Below are 22729 nucleotides of genomic sequence, written 5' to 3' on the forward strand. Positions count from 1 at the left end.
TATACAGGGTGTTCAGCCACCCCTGGGAAAAATTTTAATGTGAGATTAGAGAGATCAAAATAAAACGAAAATCAATAATATCAATTTCTTGACTGAGGCTTCGTTAAAAAGTTATTAAAAAATTAAATTAAAAAATTTCAAATCATTCGAAAAAAATTATTTTTGGTTGCGGGGGTCAATTACAATAATTTTTGGTGAATACACATAACTGTGAAATCCTACGCATTTTCGAGAAAAACATTCAGAAAGGAGGTCAAATTTTTCGGCGAAATTAAAAAATTTCAAATCGTTCTATAAAAATTATTTTTGGTTGCAGGGGTCAATTACAATCATTTTTTATGAACAGACCTATCCCCGAAATTCAAGAAAAAAATTCCTGACCGAAAATCTAATTTGAGGCCAAAAATGCACCACCGAAAGGGTCTAGCCGAATAAGCATGGTAAAAGTGCCCCCAAACCAAATTGAACGGGGTTAATACCACTCGATAGGTGGTTCGAAGAAACCCCTTTTCCCAAAGTTTCAATCCGGTATCTCTACTACAGGGGTAGTTACGGGGTGAAAATCATTTTTTGGTTTATCCTTAATATCTCCCGTTCTACTCAATTAAAGATTATGAAAAAAATCATGGTTATTCTATCGATTGATGTACATGTTTGAGAATTTTTTCAGAATTTTTGGATGCAAATTCGATTTTTAAAAAATTCGAAAATATTTTAACCATCGATTTTTTGTCGAAGTTATCAAGTGACCACATTTGTTTTTATACAGTATAAAGCTCTCAAAAGAATTAGTAATCCCTAATTTTTTCAGATTTTTCGAAGGGGTGGAACGTAGTCAAAAAAATAAAAAATGATTAAAAAATAGTGAAAAAGCTTTATATTGTCTTAATTACTTACGTGACCATGCTCATATTTTTACAGCTATAGCGTAACATTATGACTATTAATGCGTAATTTTTTCAAATTTTTTGGAAAAGTGCATTATTGTTAAATAAATATGAATTCATATTTCCTACTTCTTCATACCAAAAATGGCCGCACATGCTTTTAAAATAGATACAATTAAAATATATTTGTTTACATACTTTGTTAACTGGTCGCTAGATGTAATTTCAAATATGTACGTGTGATACTGGACTCCTGTTGATCAGAACCACTACGACGCGGCACGGCAGGACGCAGCGCCGCGCGGCGCGATGCGCTGATCATTTCGGTACAGCATCCTTGTGTATATAATATATAAAATTAATATTATAATATATATTATATACATGAAGTTTTTTAAATATTCCTTAAATATTTTTGCTTTAATTAAAATAAATGATCTAAACAAGGTTTACCTGCTATTATTATTAACCGATTTACTCGAGTTCCCAGAAATGACCGAACAAGATCTAAAAATATTTTTTACAGGATCGTATCAATTTTCCCAAGCAATATCCTATCTTGCCGAAATAATGAATGAACAAAATGAAATAAACCTCAGTTATCTAAAACAAAATGATAATATAGTTCAGTTCAAAGTGCAATCACGACATATTAATAAAAAACTGTACAAGTGCTACATAGACTATACATCAAATTCAACGGGCTACTCGGGAATTAGACCATATTTCTGTGAATAGTGGTAACAGGACAATTGGATGCTGCTCCCATATAGCTGCGATAATTTATTATCTATCGCATGCCAGATACACTTCAAAAATAATAAAACCTGCAGAAATACTGAGTAAATTACTTGAAAGTGAAATAGTAAATCCTGTAATAAATGATGACAGCGATGAAGATTGAAGAACAAACCGAGTTATTAATGCTGGCAATAAAAATAGTAGCAGATAAACCTTGTTTAGATCATTTATTTTAATTAAAGCAAAAATATTTAAGGAATATTTAAAAAACTTCATGTATATAATATATATTATAATATTAATTTTATATATTATATACACAAGGATGCTGTACCGAAATGATCAGCGCATCGCGCCGCGCGGCGCTGCGTCCTGCCGTGCCGCGTCGTAGTGGTTCTGATCAACAGGAGTCCAGTATCACACGTACATATTTGAAATTACATCTAGCGACCAGTTAACAAAGTATGTAAACAAATATATTTTAATTGTATCTATTTTAAAAGCATGTGCGGCCATTTTTGGTATGAAGAAGTAGGAAATATGAATTCATATTTATTTAACAATAATGCACTTTTCCAAAAAATCTGAAAAAATTACGCATTAATAGTCATAATGTTACGCTATAGCTGTAAAAATATGAGCATGGTCACGTAAGTAATTAAGACAATATAAAGCTTTTTCACTATTTTTTAATCATTTTTTATTTTTTTGACTACGTTCCACCCCTTCGAAAAATCTGAAAAAATTAGGGATTACTAATTCTTTTGAGAGCTTTATACTGTATAAAAACAAATGTGGTCACTTGATAACTTCGACAAAAAATCGATGGTTAAAATATTTTCGAATTTTTTAAAAATCGAATTTGCATCCAAAAATTCTGAAAAAATTCTCAAACATGTACATCAATCGATAGAATAACCATGATTATTTTCATAATCTTTAATTGAGTAGAACGGGAGATATTAAGGATAAACCAAAAAATGATTTTCACCCCGTAACTACCCCTGTAGTAGAGATACCGGATTGAAACTTTGGGAAAAGGGGTTTCTTCGAACCACCTATCGAGTGGTATTAACCCCGTTCAATTTGGTTTGGGGGCACTTTTACCATGCTTATTCGGCTAGACCCTTTCATGCGAATCTTTAAAATGTCATAACTTCTGAACGGATTGGGGGATTTTAATGTTCCAAAGGGCAAACAACGCGTATTTTGGTGAAGAATATGTAGAAATTCTAAAAATATTCAAAAAGTTGGCCCATGACTCCATAAAGTTAGAAAAACCACATAAAAATGGACCAATTTTCAAACGGCCATAACTCTTATAATAGTGAATGGATTTGATTCAAATTTTTTTCTAAAGTAGAGCTCACAGATACCTACAAAAATGTATTAGACAACTTTTCTGTAGGGCGTTAAACAAAAATCAAAAACGAATTTTTAAGAAAAATCGACAAGGGGTTAGGTGCCTTTTTTCGATGAAAAACAAAATTTTCAAATCGATTTGGAAAAATTATTTTTAATTGTGGGGGTCCATTACAATCATTTTTGGTCCATAGACATACCCCCGAAATCCCACACACTTCCAAAAAAAAAATTCGAGTATGTGGTGCGAAAAAAAATTTCTTCAAATCGTTTTTGAAAAATTATTTTCAGTTGCGGGTGTCAATTATAATCAGTTTTGGTCATTACACATACCTCTGAAATCCTACGCATTTTCGAGAAAAAAATTCCTGACCTAAAATCTAATTTCAGGCCAGAAATACACCCTCGAAATTTCATGCAAATCTTTGAAATGTCATATCTTCTGAACGAATTGAAGGATTCTAATGTTTCGAAAGACAAATAACGTGTATTTTAGTGAACAATATTTAGAAATTCTAACAATATTGAAAAAGCTGTCCTATGACTCCATAAAGTTAAAAAAACCACATAAAAATGGTCCAATTTTCAAACGGCCATAACTCATACAATAGTGAATATATTTCAATGAAACTTTTTCCTGAAGTAGAGCTCAGGGATACTTATAAAAAAATATTAGACAACTTTTCTGTAGGGCGTCAAACAAAATTACTAAAAATCAAAAACGAATTTTCAAGAAAAATCGACAGAGGGTGCCTAAATTTTTCAGCGAAATTGAAAAGTTTCAAATCACTCTGGAAAAATTATTTTCAATTGCAAGGGTCAATTTCAATCATTTTTGGTGAATACACATACCCACGAAATTCTACCCACTTTCGAGAAAAAAATTCGAGAAAAACTCGAGAAATTTTTCGACAAAATTAAAAAATTTCAAATCGTTCTGGAAAAATTATTTTTGGTTGCGGGGGTCAATTACAATAACTTTTGGTGAATAGACCTACCCCCAAAATCCTACGCATTTTCGAGGAAAAAATTCAGAAATGTGCCTAAATTTTTCGACGAAAAAAAAAATTCTTCTTTTTAATATTCACAATATAATCAGGGGGTCTTAAAACATGTATTTCCGCTAAAAAAAAATTTCGAAATTTTTCTTTCATTATGGTACTTATACCTTACATAGATCGAAAAGTAAAAATGCTGGGACAGTCGAGACTTGGAATCGTATGTCGATTATCGCGAGGTCGTATTTCAGCTGTTACAAGAGCGAGAAGGAAAGACTCACACTCGCGTTCTTTGTCGATTTCCCGAAGTTGTCCGAAGTGCCGAGCTCACGTACACGTGGCTCGTGCGGTATATATGCCTGCTATCCCCACCACTCCGTTAGACGCTAAGGAAGTTCGTCGTTACTAATGTCGACGTCGATGCACTCAATTATGCCAGATCTAGTCCCCGGTGCACCCGGGGCTCCGTCTGTCATCTTTGCTTACATTAGGATACGTCACTTATTTCATACGTTTTACCAAGTAATTGTTAAATTGACAGACATTGGTTAGCATTTTGCAATGTACATGAAATTACGTGTCAGTGGTTTCGGATAAACCGATAGCAGAATGACCTGCACTTATCATATTTCTCTATTGCCATGACGTGTGCGATTAATGATGTCTCTACCAAGAAAGCATGGGAACAAGGTTAACGTCGATTACAAAGCACGACTCGAGCACAAATTATATCTGGTACGTTTCTTAATGAATGGAGGTTAATCATTCACCTCTATTGCATCATCAATAACCTTGTTTATTCAGCTTTATTCCCTCTCGTTTCTCATAATAACATTTGCGTGATATCTTACTATTTTTCAATTATAAATACGAATAACTAAGAAACTGTCAAATACGTAATTTTCCTTCTGTTTAATGTTGATTTAGTTCATTTGTTGATAGTAAACTTCGATACTCTAATACATTATAATTTCTTAAATGTACAAACAGATTCTAAAGATAATGATTTGAATAATAAAATTCTTATATATATATGTATTATTAATATTAATGTTCGTATATAGAAATATTATTTTTCACTACGCAGGCAAGAGAAAATCCAGAACCAATATTCGATGTATCAGAATGCGCCTTAAAAAATGTACCTTCCGGTATTTATTCGTTGTGTAAAGTATTCAGGAAAAAAGTACTATGGATGAACAATAACAAATTAAGTTCACTTTCGGGGGGAGGTGCCTTAAATGATTTGTCATTGCTTGTTGTGTTAGATATTCATGGAAATGAATTTACCGATTTACCCTCCGATATAATGTGTCTTGTCTCGCTCAAGGTACATACAACTCGACTATCGAGAGTACAGTCGAACCTCGGTTCACGAACACCTTGGATCGTGAACAATTCAGTTTACGAAAATATTTTCCAAACACAAAGCGTCTCGGATGACGTACTGTGTCTCAAGTTACGAACAGAAAATAGAAAAAGAATCCCTCTCGACCCTCCTCCCTACAAGTAGGGTAAAACTGATTTAAGTTTTCATCTATATTTGATCTGATTAGTGTTGCGTTTATCTTTTTTGTGATAGATTTAATGGTTTCTGAGATCCAGGAATGGAATAATTCATGTTACATTAATTCCTATCTGGAAAATAGTTTCGGTTTACGAACAACCTTCAGGAACGAATTGAGTTCGTGAACCGAGGTTTGACTGTATATATTTTTAATTATAGTATATTATTTTATACATTTTAGGAGCTTTATTTACAAGACAACAATATAAGGAAACTACCAAACGAAATAGTACATTTAAGTAAATTGAGTATCTTAAATATTGCGAATAATAATTTAAAACAGTTGCCGGAAACAATGGGAAAGTTAAAGCAGTTAACTACGTTAAACATTAGTCAAAATACATCCCTTCAGAAACTTCCTAAATCATTGGGTTACGCGCAACAATTGGCACAGTTGAACATCAATGGATTAAACCTGACTTATCCGCCTCAAGATATTGTGAACGGAGGTACAATAGTAATCGTAGCATTTTTAGCGAATGAGAGTGGCATCGAATTTTCACCAGAAGAATCTGTTTCGAAATCAGATTTATCAAGAGACATAAGTTCTGAAGATATGCAAGCGGTATATCATAATAAAAATAACGATGTACAGGTACAACGTATTAGAGGACTATAAATTTTGATGTTGCACTCGCACAATGTGTTTTAAATGTTTTCATTTCTATTTTTAGGCAGCATTACAGAAGCTAACAAAAATGAAGGCATGTGGATGCTTCTTTTATTTTAGTACGCTTCCAAATATGTTGTGCTGCATATTTGACATTATTTGTTACGAAACTTAATTTTAATTTAATTACTTTTTGCATGTTTAAAATCGAATTAATTTATTATATGCATTCAGAGTGTTGTAATAATTTTAATCAATCTTTGGTTTTTGCTTGAATTACTTAAATGTAATTATTTGTATAATATTTCAATAAATTAAAAAGATATAATGCACGGTTAGGAAATTACGTTCCAATAATTAGTTCCATTTTATAGGAGTATCGTCAAAGTGCATTATTGGAAGTGGAAAAAAATATCAAACAACAACAAGAGTATGAAGTTGGAATTCAATCGATGTTGAAAAAGCATAGGAAAAAGGTATTTAAAATAAAGTTTGTCGTTATTATTTACATTGTTTAATTTCCTTTTTTACTTTCAGCTTTTGGAAGACCTTGCTTTACAACAAACACAATTAGAACACGAACTAGAAAAAGTACAACAGGAAAAGGATTCTAACAGAGCACGTCTACTTTCTTACATTTATAATGGTATAATAAAAGTGTTTCTATTAAAGATTTGTTTATCCAAAAAAGAATTTATGCAAGCATTTTTAACGTTTCGATTTGACTTTTAGCTGAAAAAGATGCAGATAATGTTATTAAAGAATTTCTAAGAAATAGCGAAGAAGAAAGACAAAGCCAAGCTGAATTACTCGAAAGAGAAAAACAAGAAGAAATGCAAATATTATCCTCTTGTCGTTCAGAACAATTTATATTCCGTACAAAAGATACCCTTCGTGAGTATCAAATGTTTAAAACAATCTATACCGCTTATTTATATTTTAATTGTCACTGTGTAGTCACATTTATGTGTTTACAGTTTCAATGGAAAAGTTATTGGAAGAGGAACTTCACAGAACCAGAAAATTGGAAGAACATAGTAAATATAGAGATTATACTGCGCAATCTTTGCTCACATTGTAAGACACTAATAAGAATGTTCTGAATAATAGAAAGAAAAATATGAAACTAATAAGCACGTTCCAATGTTTAAAAATATTTCAGAGAAGTAAGAAATAACGATCATTTAGCACAAATAGTACAAAATCAGGAAAAGAACAGACAAAATTTAATTGATACGTTAAGGCAAGACAAAGTATTACAAAAGGCTGCTGTTGCAGCTTTACTAGAACGCAGCGATGCACGTTCTTGGAGTATTGTACAACAAGTGAACTTGGTACAATCGCAATTAGCAGCGCTTACAGCCATCGAGTTAGAGAAACGAAAACTGGAAATTAACCAACAACTTGTATGTATCATTTACGAATATCAATTATTTTATTACGCACAATATCTTATTTTCTTACGAAAATGTTTTGCTACTTTAAACGATAGAACGATATAGCTGAAAAACGAGTGACTCTGAGTGTCATTCTGGTAAATCTATTAGAACAACAGAAAACCAGAAGAGACGAACTTCTGGAAACAATCAATAACATAGAACAGCAACGTTGTATTAGCGTAAGTATACAATTTTCATTTAGTTTCTCCTATGATAATGACCATTATAAAGACGTATCTTTGTTTCTAAAGAATTCTAAAAGAAGAAGTCAGTTTTGGTTAATTCAATATCAGTTTTTAATGGAAACCCGTCCTCAGGGTTTGTTAGAAATGTTAGAACCTATGCTAGTACGACATGTGGCGATAGCAGGGGCATTGCATTGTTTGCCGTTTTTAGCTTCTCTGCCATCATTACTTCCAGATCTTAGCGACGAACAGTTGAAGAGTGTATGTAAAAGACAAGTTTTCTTTACATTGTATAATAAATATTCGGTATTTTTTAATAAATCGTATATTCCTTTTAATGTCATAGATTGGAATACATTGCGAAAGAGATCGTGCTGCTATAAAATTGGCAGTTGAAAATTATTTAGCGGAAGCAAAGCTCAACGAATACAAAACGCCTGTTACGCCATCTGCACCACCTGAAGAAGCATGTACTAGTTCTAATTACCAAGAATGTAACACAACTCAGAGTATCGATACTGCCGAATGTGTAATATGCCTTGATTTACAAGTAAGCATAACTTTTACATTATTTGAAAATAATAAAATCAGCTATCGTATAATTTCTGTACTATATTCTTTATAGTGTGAAGTAATTTTTCTACCATGTGGGCATCTTTGTTGCTGTTCAGGTTGTGCAAATATGGTTAATTCAGGTTGTCCAATGTGTAGAAGTGCTATAGATCGCAAAATTCACATTGTAAAGCCTTGAATACCTAAATAATGCTTTTTGTAAATAATTCCATTTAATCTATTTATCCCTAATGCTTTATTTTTATAGTATACGACTATTGTTTGAACATTTATACGACAAACAGCAAATTACAGTATACATATATATATATATATTTATTTTAGATATTTCCAATTATATTCCATTACGTAAAATGTATGACAGTTACGTTTGTTCGCTGAAAGTATTTTTTAATTCATATTTAACGATAAGTTTTATTTTTGTTTTAAGTTCTTATGATTCCAATTTGAATAATCGTTTTACAAAACAGTAAGTTTAAATCGGGTGCATGCGTGTTTGTATCCAATCTGTTACTTTTCAATGCCATAATGATAGCTATTTATACCACTGAGATAATACATTATAATCATATTTAAAATAAGTTAATATTGCCTAACTTTTTTAAATATTATTGTAGGATATTATTATGTAATAAGTGTGTGAATTTTGCACGAACTGTGATCGAGTGCGTCTTGGATGGTTGTGTAGAGTAAGAGAGATGAGAGTGGACTGTGGTGAATGACGAGTGTTTGGGGTTTGGGTTAGAATGGAACGTAGGGCGACGTTCTGCGCAGACGCGCGAATAGTTTGTGTTTTTTCGGGTGGATGCGCGCGTCACCGTGCGTGGTCTTTTGGGCGAGAGTTTAATCTAAGTCGAACAGCGAGCGTGTATGGAACGTCGAGAGAAGAGTTTTGAAATATATTTATTAAAAGTTGAAAGCTGTTTTCCTGCAAATCCTACATTATCTACAATGCATATACTAAGTATTTGGAAATAAAATAATAGAATGAATTGCATTTATTAACACTTGACTACAAAATATGAATTTTTAACATGGTCACTGACATATCTGTACATGTAATAGCCTTATAAATACTGTGAAGAGAAAAAACATTTAAATCTATTAAAGTGGTTGAGAGTTAATAATGCAAATGCCATGATTGTAAGCAAGCTTTTATAAACGATAGAAGTGAATTTTTATAAACAAAAATCGTATGTATGCAGTATCTTAAAAATATCCATTACCAAAGCACTGACATTTAACTGATTTGTATGTATTGTTCGAACAAAAATTGTTAAAATAAAAGGATCTTAAACGAAATGTTTTAAATATAGTAACTAAAACCAATCACCCATTTCATTTACAAGATTAATAAGAGTCAAGGGAAACTTGTTAAATTGAAGAAAATTATTTTAAATGCTCAAATTAATTTTTTGTACTAATATATTTTGCTTTTCATTTGGTAAGAATAAATAGAATATGACAAACTTTTCAGACTTACGTACTAATTATATAAAATAGTATGAATCTATATACTTATTTTTACATATTAATATATTTAATATGTATCAAAAGACCATAACTTCCCTTCCTCCGTCTTCATCTTCTATTTCTATTACATCGTCTTCATCTTTTTTCTGCTGCTTCTTCTTTGTTGCATCTTTCTTCTCTTTTTGAGTTTTACGGAAGTTTTCTAACGAATCCTCCAACGGATGAATAAACTGATCAAAGTCTATGTCGGTCATAGCTTGAATAACATCTTGACCGCTTATCATTTTACGATTTCCCTTTTTAGCAATTATATTTGCAGACGATGTTAAATACAATATAAAAATTGAGGAAGCCTTTGCCACAGCGGTTCTGGCATCTTTAGCAATTGTAACTCCTTCCGGTAATGCTTCTTTTATAATCCTTGATACAACTGCATTTGGTAAATTGAGGTCTTCGAGCCGTTCTGCCATCGGATTTTTTAAACTATATATTCTACGGATACGTAATATCATTGATTGTGATTTCTCGAAACAGCAATACTAGTTTTATACTGATAGCTTTTATGTTCAAAGGTTATGATTCGGCGTGTATGAAAAACACAGCCGAACATGGAAAATTAGAATCAATACAAGAATTACCTTTCTTTGAAAACGTTGACTTATAATTAACTAAATGAACTAAATTAAAACCGAAACAAAAGAAAAGTAACGATTACTCTTCAAACTCTTCCTTTTTATTTCCCGCCAATGCATTCAATTATACACAAGGTATATATGAAATAAAAAACATCACATCCAACGCTTAACGAAATATCATAAAAGCATGAAATTTTCTTTAGTAATTCTATATACGTGTCACCAAATTTCACTGAATAATATCAACATTTATACATCTGTTTATAAAAGTTAATGATACAACGTAATACAACGTTAACGCACGATACAAACTTAATTGTACAAAAAGTGTAGGGTCTTCATCCGCCACTGGCGGCGCGCGCGTCAGTGTGGCCAGATCTGGCATAATTGAGTACATTGAAATTGACATTAGTAACGATGAACTTCCTTAACATCTAATGGAGTGTTGGGGATAGCAGACATATTACAAGGAAAGTATAATGAAAAAAAATTTCGAAAATTTTTTTAGCGTAAATACATGTTTTAAGACCCCCTGATAAATATTGTGATTATTTAAAAAAAAGAAACTTTTTTGTGCCTTTGCGTCTAAACGGCTGAATGAATTTCAATGAAACTTTACATTTAAGTTTTATGTTCTCGTTACAAGGTCTGATTAGATTTTGAGCGTGATCAGTTTTGTAGTTTTATGATTATTTCGATACATATACATTATTGGTAAAAATTTTTTAAAACATTTCATATAAATCTCTCACCACTCCGTTAGATGCTAAGTTCATCGTTACTAATGTCGATTTCAATACACTCAATTATGCCAGATCTGGCCACACTGGTAGGGTCTTCATCCGCCACTGGCGGCGTGCGCATCTATTTTAGCTAGGTAATTCTAATACTCTTCGCTGGCGGCGCGTAGATGTCGTGGGTTCCGCCAATCAGAGGCAAAAATGGTTTCCCTAGGAGTAATTCCAGAGTTGACAAGAGAAAAAGCCGACGTCTGGAAAAAGGGTAGACTAATCACTAATCACTAATCACTAATTCACTAACGCAATATTGCCCATTAAGGTGTCGCGAAGGTACATACATTAGGTTAAGTAGCGGTTAGCTAATGCATGGTCTTTGACAACACTCCCGTTTTCTCTGCTTCATAGTAATGTGACTTGATGCAGGGTTTAATTACTATGAAATAAAGAGTTTATAGCGAAAATCTTCTGTGATTTCTTTCGTGAAACGTTCATACGGGCTTGGACACCTAATCACACTCTGCCAAGTGCCACACGTATACGACTTACCCTCTGGTAAGTGAGACTAAAAGTTTCGAAGGATCGTTATGAGTTTGTAGTATGCCGTCATATTTAATGTTTTCTGTGGTATGACCTTCACTTTTCAAACGTCAGCGTGGGTCAGCATAGTTGTACACTTACAGCATGTAAATACTTATATTACAAATTTTTGATCTCATAAAAGTTAATTATATATGTTTATATCATGCAGTTATTCAATAAATAATTATTAAATAATTACTATTGTAAACGTGTATTATTTACTATTTACTAATTCAATATATAACTTAATTATTATATTTCATAATACTCACTATGTTCATATCTTATCGCAAGAGACAACTTTTTCATGACAAACTACTTACATATACAGGATGCTCTAAATTTAGGGTGCAAATATAAACGTTATTGGTTATAAACGAAAATGCAAAATTTAAAGGAAACGTTAAGAGATGCAATACAGTACTGCAATGGATCAGTAATATTTACATTTGTTTCGTATTTGCGAATCATATTTATTACCTGAGATCATTAATGCTATTAAGGAATCAAAATTCCATGATTATTCATAAATGAAGAGTACAGCGATACACCTGATGATAACTAATAAGTTCTGTGCCACGTGGGACATATATGACCCTCGTGAATTTTCCGTTCAGGCTGCTAGCAATTCTAGCAAAGAAATTTGTTGCTTTATAGTCTAATGCATATTAAAATCTATATCCTTTTCATACTATAGAAAAATTGTAAGGTGTACGTCAAAAACAAATATATCTTATATTTCAAGTTGTAAAAGTGTGGGTCGTATGCGCCCCATTTAGCCTGAACGGAACGTCTTCAAAAGACGGTACGCCATAGAACGTGTTAAGAAATTTACAGAAATGAAACAAAATACAAATGAACTTTGTACAACGATAAATTTCATTTTGAGTCACTGTAAATCTTGCATCGCTAATGGTGGTTAGAATTTTGCATATTTGTTTATAACTTTCTAAGAAAGCATTAAACTGTCTATGCTTATGTAACATTTTCTAGTTTATCTATCGATAAAACTTTTTCTAGTGGGTCACTCTGTATACATATCCTGTTAAATTGCTATAAATTCTGTCATGGAAAAGATCTGCCTCTTCCCCACGATAAGACGCAAGCATGGAATTGAGAGTTGAAACGTGACAGTAATATTTTGGCGCTGGAGAGGGGGCTGTTTAATATTAATCCAACTCATCAGAGGGTATTGAAACTCGTATACGCTCTTTTATGTGGGTCTTGTATGAAATGTACGAACGTATATAGTTGAAATTCAAAACTACCCACAAATTTCTTTAAAGAACAAAATTTGCGAACATTCAAAAATACCATCCTTGTTCGTCTAATAAAATCTCTCGTTTAACGAAACACCAACTTTAAAAACATTGATTTAATTAGTATTTTAATATGTCATTTTGAGAAAGGAATCCATGAATTTCATTGGAGCGTCAGAAGGTTGAAAACCTCTGTTCTAACAAATTAGCATATACAAACAGCCATAAAATTCTATTCATCAACATACATAGTACCGGACCATTAATTCTGGTTTCTAGAGAAACTGATAGTTTTGAATCTGATGCAAGATACAGTAAGCATGAATCGTAGCAATTAATTGCATATCAGTTATAAACGATCTCAACATACAATTCATGTGTACATTTACGCCTCTCTACATTTATGTGATTATTTAATGCAATCTTAAATCAAATTTGTAGGTTAATAATTTCAAATAGTTTTGAGTACTCCCGCTAAAATATGTGGCGTCGCGAGTGTTTTGAAATTGATAAGATGGCAGACTCCGTGATATACATATAGAGATACACACTGATAAATCTCTCTTACCATTTATTTCTCCGTATAGCATGAAGAACTTGTCGTCTGCACGGTGGTTGTGAGTGGTATTCGATATTAAATTGATTCTAAGCTGACAGCTTTACTGCTACAATTACCGAGCTTAAAGCAAATCAAACGAAAGCATCATTTGGAGGAAAATGTCAAAAATCGAAGAAGGAAATGCTCATATACGGCAAGCTGAGAAAAGGTAATTCGATTTTCGTAAACTTTTTACGCGGAATAAAAATCAATTAATTTTTAGGTATATTCCTAGCAAACGGCCCGTTCAACGATCGGGATGAGTTATAAGTCATTCGATTCGTCTAATTCAGTATATTATTGATATGTATTTCATTATCTGAGGAAATTCGGTATTTTTACAAAGTAAGTTTATTTTAAAAAGTAAGGTTAAGTATATTTTGACAGGTTCACAGGTGGAAACAAGTGCCTGTCATTACTGTGTTCAAAATGCCAAGTAGTCAAATTCTAATTTGTTAAACATTTATTGAATGAAATTTCTGCTATTTCTACTAATATCTCATTGAATAAATCACCATCTTCCTATTAGGTACATTTACTAAATATATAATGGTTCAGATATCCAATGAAGTTACTCTTCTTGAAAATATAAAATATTGATAGTATTATATGTTATAAAAAAGATTAAAAAAATGTGTGGCACGCCTCCAAGTGGTTTCAATTTAATTCATGTAAGCATCAGTAATGAGATCTTCAAAATTGACACTGTGGTTAATTTTCAAATGGCCTCTGTGATATTCTCTACAACAAAATGTTGATTCATCAATCTCGACAATCTACTCTACTCTACCCTTCCAATTGCTGCGCAGTATTTTTATTTAATTTTAGTTATATAATATCACAATATTGCTCATAATTATATATTAGCATATATGTTAATTTTAAAACATCTGTAGCTGAGTTTGTTTTTAGAAAACCACGTTCTTTGCTTTGCAAATATCTTTATATTACAACGACTTTTAAAAAAGAAGGGTATAAACATCTCACCGTAAACCATAGTTTACATTTTAAAGATCCAGAAACAGGCGCTCGTACAAATACGATAGAAACTACGTGGAAGCATAGTAAACACTTTTTGCTTGAATATTGTCGGTTAGTATTTGCAGTTCCACACGTTTTTTAATACTTTTTGTAACATATAATACCATAAATATTTTCTATTTTCAGCAAAAAAGATGATTTTATTGGGTACTTAAGCCATTACGTATTTTATAAATCTTCCAAGCAAGGAAAGGACGATTTATTTAATCGGTTCTTAAAAGAAATTTCAGAAATTTGATTTGATTCTGTAAAAAATCAAAATATACCAGACTTGGATGATAATGAAATTTAATAATAAAAACAAGTTAAACCAATGTACTGTGTACAATATTAATTTATTATATTGTAAACACTGTCAGAGGGGGGAGGCATTTTTTACTGTTGTTGCATGTACTGTCTACCTATGAGTACTGTCTGAGTAGGGCTAGGTTATATGGGTGGGTTTTAATACTGTCCACCTGATCGACTCATGGAAGGTCTATGCTTGAAAAAATGATTTTTATGCATACACGTTCTACAAATTCCCATTTGGTAATGTAGCATTATCAAATTAGATCAATTATTTATAATTTGTAAAATGAACATAGCAACGATAGTCATTTGTTTCTATCTGTGAACCTGTCAAAACATGTACTTAACCTTACTTTTTTACTGTAACTTTATAAACAGTTTATAAAAAAGTAACGAATTTCCGCAGATAATGAAATGCATATCAATAATGTACTGAATTGAACGAATCGAATGATGTATAACTCACCCAGATCCGTGAACGGGCCGTTTGCTAGGAATGTTTCAATTTTTATTAATCTATCGGATGAAACGAGTAATGCAAATCTATATTGTAGCCTAAAAACAACCTTGTTAAAATGGAGACCTAATTTCGGAGTTGCGGCTGATGAATATACTAGTGCCGGTAAGATATACGTAAATATATCACATTTATAATGTATTTAATTTAACATATTACATTTTACATTCTTTACGTTATAGCAACCTGCTTTAGAATAGCAAAGTCCTACCAACAATGTAAAAATTGTTTCATGAAAGCTGCCGATTGTCATATGGAAAACGGAGCGTATCCTTTTTAATAGAAATATGTGTTTCTCTATAATATTTAGAAATATTACGATTTATATCTTTCCTGCGCACTTCGAAAATATAATTCTCTAACTTTAATTATATAAAAGATGGTTTCATGCTGGGAAGTAAGTTCTTTACGATTTGTATTATATTAGGGAAACCGGAAAGTAATGTCGTTTCTGAGCATGTAGATATTTATTTGTAATTTATCAGCTCATTGTGTACTTCAAAGTCGTGCCAAAGACATTGCAAGGTTAGAGTGACCTGTTTACTCGAAAATAATTAAATCACAAATTCACAAGGGTAGTAATGCAACAGTTGCTACCAAAATCATTTGCAATGTTTATCCAAGTGCATTAGACATTCGTAAATGTCAAAAGTGGTTTTCTATGTTCAAATCCGGTAATTTTGACATTCTTGACTCCCATTGATCAGGAAGACCGACAACTTTAAACAATGACATGTTAATGGCGGAAGTGGAAGCAAATCCGTGTTAAACAATCAAGGAATTGCCAAAGACTCTTAACCAACCTTAGTCGACTATCCAAGAACATTTGTAGAGGATCGGTAAAGTAAGTAGAGCATGTGTTTGGGCTCCGCATAATCTGTCCAAAGAAAACAAAGCTAACCGGTTCACCACATGCAACTTATTGCTTCAACGGTACAATACAGAAGCGGTTTTTGATCGTTTGATCACTCGAGATGTGAAATGAGTCCTCTATGATAATCCAAAACGCAAAAGGCAGTGGCTCTTTTCGAATGGATCGCTAGAAAGTACAGCTAAGCCAGGTTTATGCCTCAAAAAGGCGCTTTGGGGTGTTTGGTGGAGTATTCGCGAGGTCGTCCATTTTGAAGTGCTGAAACCTGGACAAACTGTGAATGCAGACATTTACTGTGAACAATTGAATCGAGTAAATCAATCTTAGATTGAAAAGTGCCCACTACGTAAGACGAACCCTGGAAAAAGTTAATGAATGGGGATTCATCCGATATTGCACCATCGGATTTCCATCTATTCAGATCGCTACATTTTCTAAGTGGCAAAAGATTTGAAAATTTGGACGATGCCCAAAATATCATCTCCAGATATTTTGCTCAAAAACCAATTGATTTTTATTGATTACATTATTGATTAAAAATAAAAACATGTTCAAAATTGATCTGTTTGAATTTAATGTAAAAAAAACGACATTACTTTCCGGTCCACGTAATACTTTTTCTTTGTAAGAAATATTATTACGTTAAAAATTTTAGGAGTGTCGAACAGGCTGTGTTAATTTGCAAAGAAATGGGAAACCTTGCGGAAGTGCCAAAGTTGGCGCACAGTGCGTGTTGTTATTATCAGATGCAGGGATCATCCGAATCAGGCATATCTGTGCTCGATAAAGCAGGAAAAATAGTGGAAGCCACTCAGCCGCAAGAGGCACTAGAATTGTTTGAACGCGCTGCTTACATGGTTATGGTCAGATAGCAATTATTCTTATAATCATGAAAATGTAACGAGAAACTTTACACGGTGCATATCTTTTAATGTAGGTTGAAGATAATCCGTCACAAGCAGCAGAATATATGAGCAAAGTGGCAAGATTATCAATAAAATTACAGATGTACGACAAGGCGGCAGATGCTATCCGCAGTGAAATTGAAATGCATCAAAAGATAGATCATGTATCTTCCGTGGGAAGATTAACAGTGGCATTAGTATTGGTACAGTTGGCTCGAGGTGATCAAGTGGCTGCAGAAAAGGCTTTCAAAGTATGGGGGAATTACTGCGAACCACCCGAGGTATAAAGTACAGTTGACAGAAATTTTAAATTTTCTTCCCAAACATTTAACATATTTATCTTTAGATACACACGTTAGAAATGTTATTACAAGCATACGATAATGAGGATGCAGACGCTGCTAAAGCAGCTTTAAATAATTCTTTTATCAAACACATGGATGTCGAGTATGCTAAACTTGCTAGAACTATACCTCTACCGCAGCAAGAGTATGCGGTACAGCCACCAGGAGTAAGAGCAAATGCAGCTGATTCGTATACATCTCCTAATGCGTCAAAATTAATTGATGGAACTACAAACGAAGTACAAGTACGTAATATATACATTAACCTTATCCCATTTATTAATCGGTGTTTCTTAGCAATAATTGCAATATACAATAAAGGAAGTTACTTTTTAGAGTACAAGTGACAGAGTATCTGAAGATACAATTCAGAAACCATCGGAAGAAAGAATTCAAAAAGATCAAGAACAATCAGCAGCACCTTCGCAGAGTACAACAAACGATGAAGATGACTATGAAGGCGGATTATGTTAAACACGTATATACATTAATTTGCATAATTTATGTCTCCAGACGAATACGAAGTTTATTTTATGACAGGTATTATAGCATGTTAATCCAAAGATACGTATTTAATGCCTAGAAAATATTCTTTGCAAGCATGCTTATGCCTGTAATATAACTGTAAATCTCAAACTTGTTAAGTAAGTCGATGCACTCTTATTGGCTTGATAAAAGAGATTTCAAAGTTCTCGAGAAAGATTATATACAGAATATTTTATTCTTCTAAGTATTTCCAACGATACGATACTCGTGGAAAAACTTTACTCATTTAACGCTACAAATATACTAAACATTTTGAATATAGTTCATTGTGTATATTCTAAATATTGAAAAGAATACTATAGCAAAGAGTAAATATATAACGTGATGTATTTATGTTCAAACTACTTAATATTGATATTTATTTATTTATTTATTTATTTAACGGACAACCCCACTGTCTATATAATTATGAACATGTGATATCTTTTTTTTTTTTTTTTTTTTCGTAGGGAAAATCTTCGTAAGACTCCCTCCCACCTCTTTGGGGAGAGGAGGGAGGGGTGTGTGGGATTCTCCGCGCCCATGGAATGACGGGCGCGGGACCTACCCACTAAAAACCCCACGGTGACCCTGTTAAAATGGTGAAGCTCGCGTTCCCTGCCTGCGGCCTCCTTCCGCAACATTACGCTCTTGCAGAAGGAGGCCACGGCCCTCCACTTCCCCTCGCTGACGCTGACCAGGACACGGCGCTCGCCCTCCCACGCAGGGAACACCTCGAGAGTGTGTTCAGCCGTGTCCTGCTCAGCGTCACAATGGCAGCAACGCGCCGTCGCCTTCTTTCCTATCCGGCACAGGTATCTTCCGAAGCTGCCATGCCCGGAGAACACCTGTGCCATCCGATAAGTGAGGCTTCCATGGCCTCTGTCCAGCCACTCACTCAGGAGTGGCCGAACAGCCCCGACTGTCCGGTGCCCCGCGGTTGGCAGGGCCAACCGCTCCTGCCACGCGAGCGCCACGAACTGCCGGGCCTGGCGCTTCAAATCGCCCCAAGCAGGTTCCTGGACTCCCGGGACCGCCCCCAACCCCGCGCATCGCTCGACGCGGTGACGATACAGCACTGTGTGCGACCGCGCGAGGAGGTCCATGGGCGGCATTCCCGCAAGAACCGTCGCCGCCTCATGCGACACAGTCCGACCCTCAGCGCCATCCGCCCAGACCGGAGCCCCGCAAAGGGCCACTGATTGTACCATCGCGATATACAGAGTGTTCGGCCACCCCTGGGAAAAATTTTAATGGGGGATTCTAGAGGCCAAAATAAGACGAAAATCAAGAATACCAATTTTTTGATGGAGGCTTCGTTAAAAAGTTATTAACAATTAAAATCAAAAATTTCAAATCGTTCTGGAAAAATTATTTTTAGTTGGAGGGGTCAATTACAATCATTTTTAGTGAATAGACATACCTCCGAAATCCTATCCACTTTCGAGAAAAAAAATCTGGTAAATGTTGAAATTTTTCGGCGAAGAAAAAATTTTTCAAATCGTTCTAAAAAAATTATTTTCGGTTGCAGGAGTCGATTACAATAATTTTTGGTCATTACACATAACCCCGAAATCCTACGCACTTTCGAAAAAAAAATTTCTTACCGAAAATCTAATTAGATGCCTAAAATTTTCGATGGAAAAAAAAAATTTCAAATCGTTTTGGAAAAATTATTTTCGGTTGCAAGGGTCGATTACAATCATTTTTGGTGAATAGATATACCCCCGAAATCCTACCCATTTTCTAGAAAAAAATTCAAGAAGGTGTGGAATTTTTCGACGGAAAAAAAAAATTTCAAATCGTTTTGGAAAAATTATTTTCGGTTGCGAGGATCGATTACAATCATTTTTGGTAAATAGACATACCCCCGAAATCTTGCGCATTTTCGAGAAAAAAATTAAAAACGGACGGAACTTTAAACGTTAATAACTTTTTAACGAAGCCTCCATCAACAAATTAGTATTCTTGATTTTCGTCTTATTTTGACCTCTAGAATCCCCCATTAAAGTTTTTCCCAGGGGTGACCGAACACCCTGTAGAGGCGGCGAACTCGACCCGCCGGGCCCCCCAGGTTGGGCAGGATTCGGCCTAAAACCGCGACCATCCTCTCCAACCGGGGAGCCAGGCAGCGGAAATGCTCCTCGAAGCGCCAGTGGCTATCGAGGATCAGCCCCAGATACCTCATCTGTGGCTTCGCCTCGATATCAGCCTCTCCCACCCGGATCAGAGGGGGTGGCGGGTCCTGCAACATGTGATATCTGCTTTGTAAATGTTATATTTTCTGGTACTCGTAGAACACCTATGGTAAAAGTCTATGCATAATTGCTCTCATGTCAATAAAAGCTATATACGAAACACAGATATTTTAATAGTCTAATTTCGCGTTAACAAAATTTAATATGTAAAGATATATATACATATATATATTAAACTGTTATTGCAAACGTATGACGTGTGTAGTAAATTCATTTCTATCTACATATAGAAAATGAGGTTATAACCAACAAACGTAAACATGTACAATTAGAATAGAACTTTTTCACTCACCCACTTTAAATACTGGATTTGCGTGCACCGTTTTCGTCTATAATGAATCTTCAAGGAATAACAGAACAGTTTTTAACGTAATACATTCACGTTATGCACAACCATTTAAACATTCTTTCGCTAGCACGTTTTCAAAAGATTGCCGCGAAATTGTACAATTCAGTGTTCACTACGCCGCGACGTACCGGTAACTAATTTAGGTATTTAAGGAGAAAATTACCAAGCATCTTCTTTGCACACGCAAACACGTTGTAGGGGGCACTAGGAACATTTCCCCCGTGGCCTAGGGGAAAACTCTAGATGGAGTTGGGGTGGCAGCCGTGTAGAACGCCAAAGAGTCGTAATAAAGTGTTGCGTCGCGTGGTTGGTGGTTTAGTAAGGAGGTGGGTTGGTGCCCATGGAGCGTTGAACCGCTCTGCTCGGCAAGGCGCGCTAAAATTTAACTACACGATATGTTCAAAGTACATGTGTTGTTACTAGAGATGGCGTGCAAAATCACTAACAGTGATTTATCACAATGATCACAGAATCACGATCACGTTCGTGATTAAACTCCATTCACGACTGTGATCCGAAAGATGGCGTTCTAGTAGCGCGAAGATCGTTAGTGTTCCGCTAATTCCTCTCAGTAGAAATTCAAAGAATTACAAATGCGCCAAATTTAAATTGTATAGTAATGTAGTCTAAGCAATAAAAAAGGCTGCTTAATTACACATTTTGAACAAATCAATGTTTTGTACATTCAAATGTCAAATTGTTTCAGTCGATTATTTAAATAAATGATAAGTTTGTTGCTACGAAAAAGAAATATTGCTTAGGTGTAAAACACTATAAATAAGAAAAAGTATAAAATCATCAGTGATGAAAATTTTTATGTTCATTTATATGAAAACATACATATATATTTATATACGTTTTTATACATTAATATGACATTTTGTATATATTTATATATTTATGATATTTTTATTATACATATTATTTATATAATATGAAATTTTTTAATTTTGTATATATTTATGTATATATATATATAATGTATACGTAATGTATAAGCAAAACTAATCTGTTTGTAATTTTAAATTTTAACTTACTTCTTTATAATATAAATATAATATATATATATATTGTTGACAAATTTCATATTATCATATACTTAAATCTATTTATCACTTATAATTTTTCTTTTTCTTTCTCATAATAAGAAAATTATGTTAACATTGTTTTTTAAGCTTTAAACTTTAATTTATCGGAAACTCGCGCAACTATTAATTAGTCTCTTGTTGTTCAGATTCAGTTGATGGCAGTAGAAGACAAAAATACTATCAAACAGTTGAGAATATTTATTAAAACGATAGTAAATATTAGTATCGTATACTCTTAGGTCGTAATTAAGAATTATATTTAAATAGTTATTCTTCAGATTTCATTGGAGCTTCGATTATTAGTTGCGCCATCTAGCTTATCCCATGAGATCACACGAAGAAGGGCCAACCTCATATAAAATCATATATATGTCTTGGCGCGCTCGCCAAGAGATGGCGCTGTGTGGCGGAATCATCACTAAGTTTTACTCTTGAATTCTAATTTTCTTAAATTCGTTAACTTCTGCTTTAAACTTTAATTTATCGGAAACTCATGGAACTATTAATTAGTCTCTTGTTGTTCAGGTTCAGTTGATGGCAGTAGAAGGTAAAATTACTATAATTCCAATTTTCTTGAATCCGTTGACTTCTACTTTAAACTTTAATTTATCAGGTTCAGTTGATGGCAGTAGAAGGTAAAAATACTATCAAACAGTTGAGAATATTTATTAAAACGATAGTAAATATTAGTATCGTATACTCTTAGGTCGTAATTAAGAATTATATTTAAATAGTTATTCTTCAGATTTCATTGGCGTTTCGATTATTGGTTGCGCCATCTAGCAACATCTAGCTTGTTCCATAAGTCACGAGAAAAAGCGAGAGTCAACCTCATACGAAACCATATATATGTTTTGCCGCGCTCGCCAAGAGATGGCGCTGTGTGGCGGAATC

The 22729-nt window shown here is 33.7% G+C and overlaps 3 protein-coding genes and 1 pseudogene across 8 annotated transcripts; 3 read left to right on the forward strand and 1 right to left on the reverse strand.

Annotated features, from left to right (window-relative positions):
* Window positions 1-4430: 4430 nt before the first annotated feature.
* Window positions 4431-9266, forward strand: LOC143349118 (E3 ubiquitin-protein ligase LRSAM1). Of its 2 annotated transcripts, XM_076780090.1 has the most exons (13): window positions 4643-4723; window positions 5076-5318; window positions 5737-6150; window positions 6230-6259; window positions 6540-6641; window positions 6703-6811; window positions 6898-7059; window positions 7143-7242; window positions 7328-7571; window positions 7658-7783; window positions 7856-8050; window positions 8136-8339; window positions 8415-9266. In XM_076780090.1, exons 1-13 carry the CDS (start codon window positions 4646-4648, stop codon window positions 8538-8540), a joined length of 2133 nt encoding a protein of 710 aa, XP_076636205.1. In that variant the 5' UTR covers window positions 4643-4645; the 3' UTR covers window positions 8541-9266. The 2 variants fall into 2 exon arrangements, with proteins under 2 accessions (XP_076636204.1, XP_076636205.1); XM_076780089.1 differs by lacking the exon at window positions 6230-6259 and having other exon boundaries at window positions 4431-4723.
* A 378-nt stretch (window positions 9267-9644) lies between these two features.
* Chrac-14 (DNA polymerase epsilon subunit 3 Chrac-14) lies at window positions 9645-10775 on the reverse strand. The gene is made up of 2 exons (XM_076780118.1): window positions 10474-10775; window positions 9645-10327 (listed from the first exon to the last, which is right to left on the reverse strand). Exon 2 carries the CDS (start codon window positions 10303-10305, stop codon window positions 9913-9915), a length of 393 nt encoding a protein of 130 aa, XP_076636233.1. The 5' UTR covers window positions 10306-10327; window positions 10474-10775; the 3' UTR covers window positions 9645-9912.
* A 590-nt stretch (window positions 10776-11365) lies between these two features.
* Window positions 11366-18494, forward strand: LOC143349124 (gamma-soluble NSF attachment protein-like). Of its 5 annotated transcripts, XM_076780105.1 has the most exons (10): window positions 11525-11540; window positions 11634-11762; window positions 13636-13815; window positions 15533-15600; window positions 15678-15762; window positions 15875-15892; window positions 17022-17229; window positions 17304-17552; window positions 17618-17860; window positions 17952-18494. In XM_076780105.1, the coding sequence occupies exons 3-10, from the start codon at window positions 13766-13768 to the stop codon at window positions 18087-18089; spliced, it is 1059 nt and encodes a 352-aa protein (XP_076636220.1). In that variant the 5' UTR covers window positions 11525-11540; window positions 11634-11762; window positions 13636-13765; the 3' UTR covers window positions 18090-18494. The 5 variants fall into 5 exon arrangements, with proteins under 5 accessions (XP_076636221.1, XP_076636222.1, XP_076636220.1 ...); XM_076780106.1 differs by lacking the exons at window positions 11525-11540; window positions 11634-11762 and adding an exon at window positions 11366-11472; XM_076780107.1 differs by lacking the exon at window positions 11634-11762 and having other exon boundaries at window positions 11522-11540.
* Window positions 15938-16962, forward strand: LOC143349131 (uncharacterized; annotated as a pseudogene).
* Window positions 18495-22729: the final 4235 nt, after the last annotated feature.

Source organism: Colletes latitarsis, chromosome 12 (assembly GCF_051014445.1).
Source record: "Colletes latitarsis isolate SP2378_abdomen chromosome 12, iyColLati1, whole genome shotgun sequence".
In the NCBI taxonomy this organism is placed as follows: domain Eukaryota; kingdom Metazoa; phylum Arthropoda; class Insecta; order Hymenoptera; family Colletidae; genus Colletes; species Colletes latitarsis.

Excerpts from the sequence above, each read along its gene's own strand:
- LOC143349124 (XM_076780106.1), top strand. The coding sequence starts at position 13,766 with ATGTCAAAAATCGAAGAAGGAAATGCTCATATACGGCAAGCTGAGAAA. Across the intron at positions 15,601-15,677 it reads TGATGAATATACTAGTGCCG|CAACCTGCTTTAGAATAGCA; the intron begins GTAAGATATACG and ends TTTACGTTATAG. Across the intron at positions 17,861-17,951 it reads GAACTACAAACGAAGTACAA|AGTACAAGTGACAGAGTATC; the intron begins GTACGTAATATA and ends GTTACTTTTTAG.
- Chrac-14 (XM_076780118.1), bottom strand. The coding sequence starts at position 10,305 with ATGGCAGAACGGCTCGAAGACCTCAATTTACCAAATGCAGTTGTATCA.
- LOC143349118 (XM_076780090.1), top strand. The coding sequence starts at position 4,646 with ATGATGTCTCTACCAAGAAAGCATGGGAACAAGGTTAACGTCGATTAC. Across the intron at positions 7,060-7,142 it reads CCGTACAAAAGATACCCTTC|TTTCAATGGAAAAGTTATTG; the intron begins GTGAGTATCAAA and ends ATGTGTTTACAG. Across the intron at positions 7,784-7,855 it reads AACAGCAACGTTGTATTAGC|AATTCTAAAAGAAGAAGTCA; the intron begins GTAAGTATACAA and ends TTGTTTCTAAAG.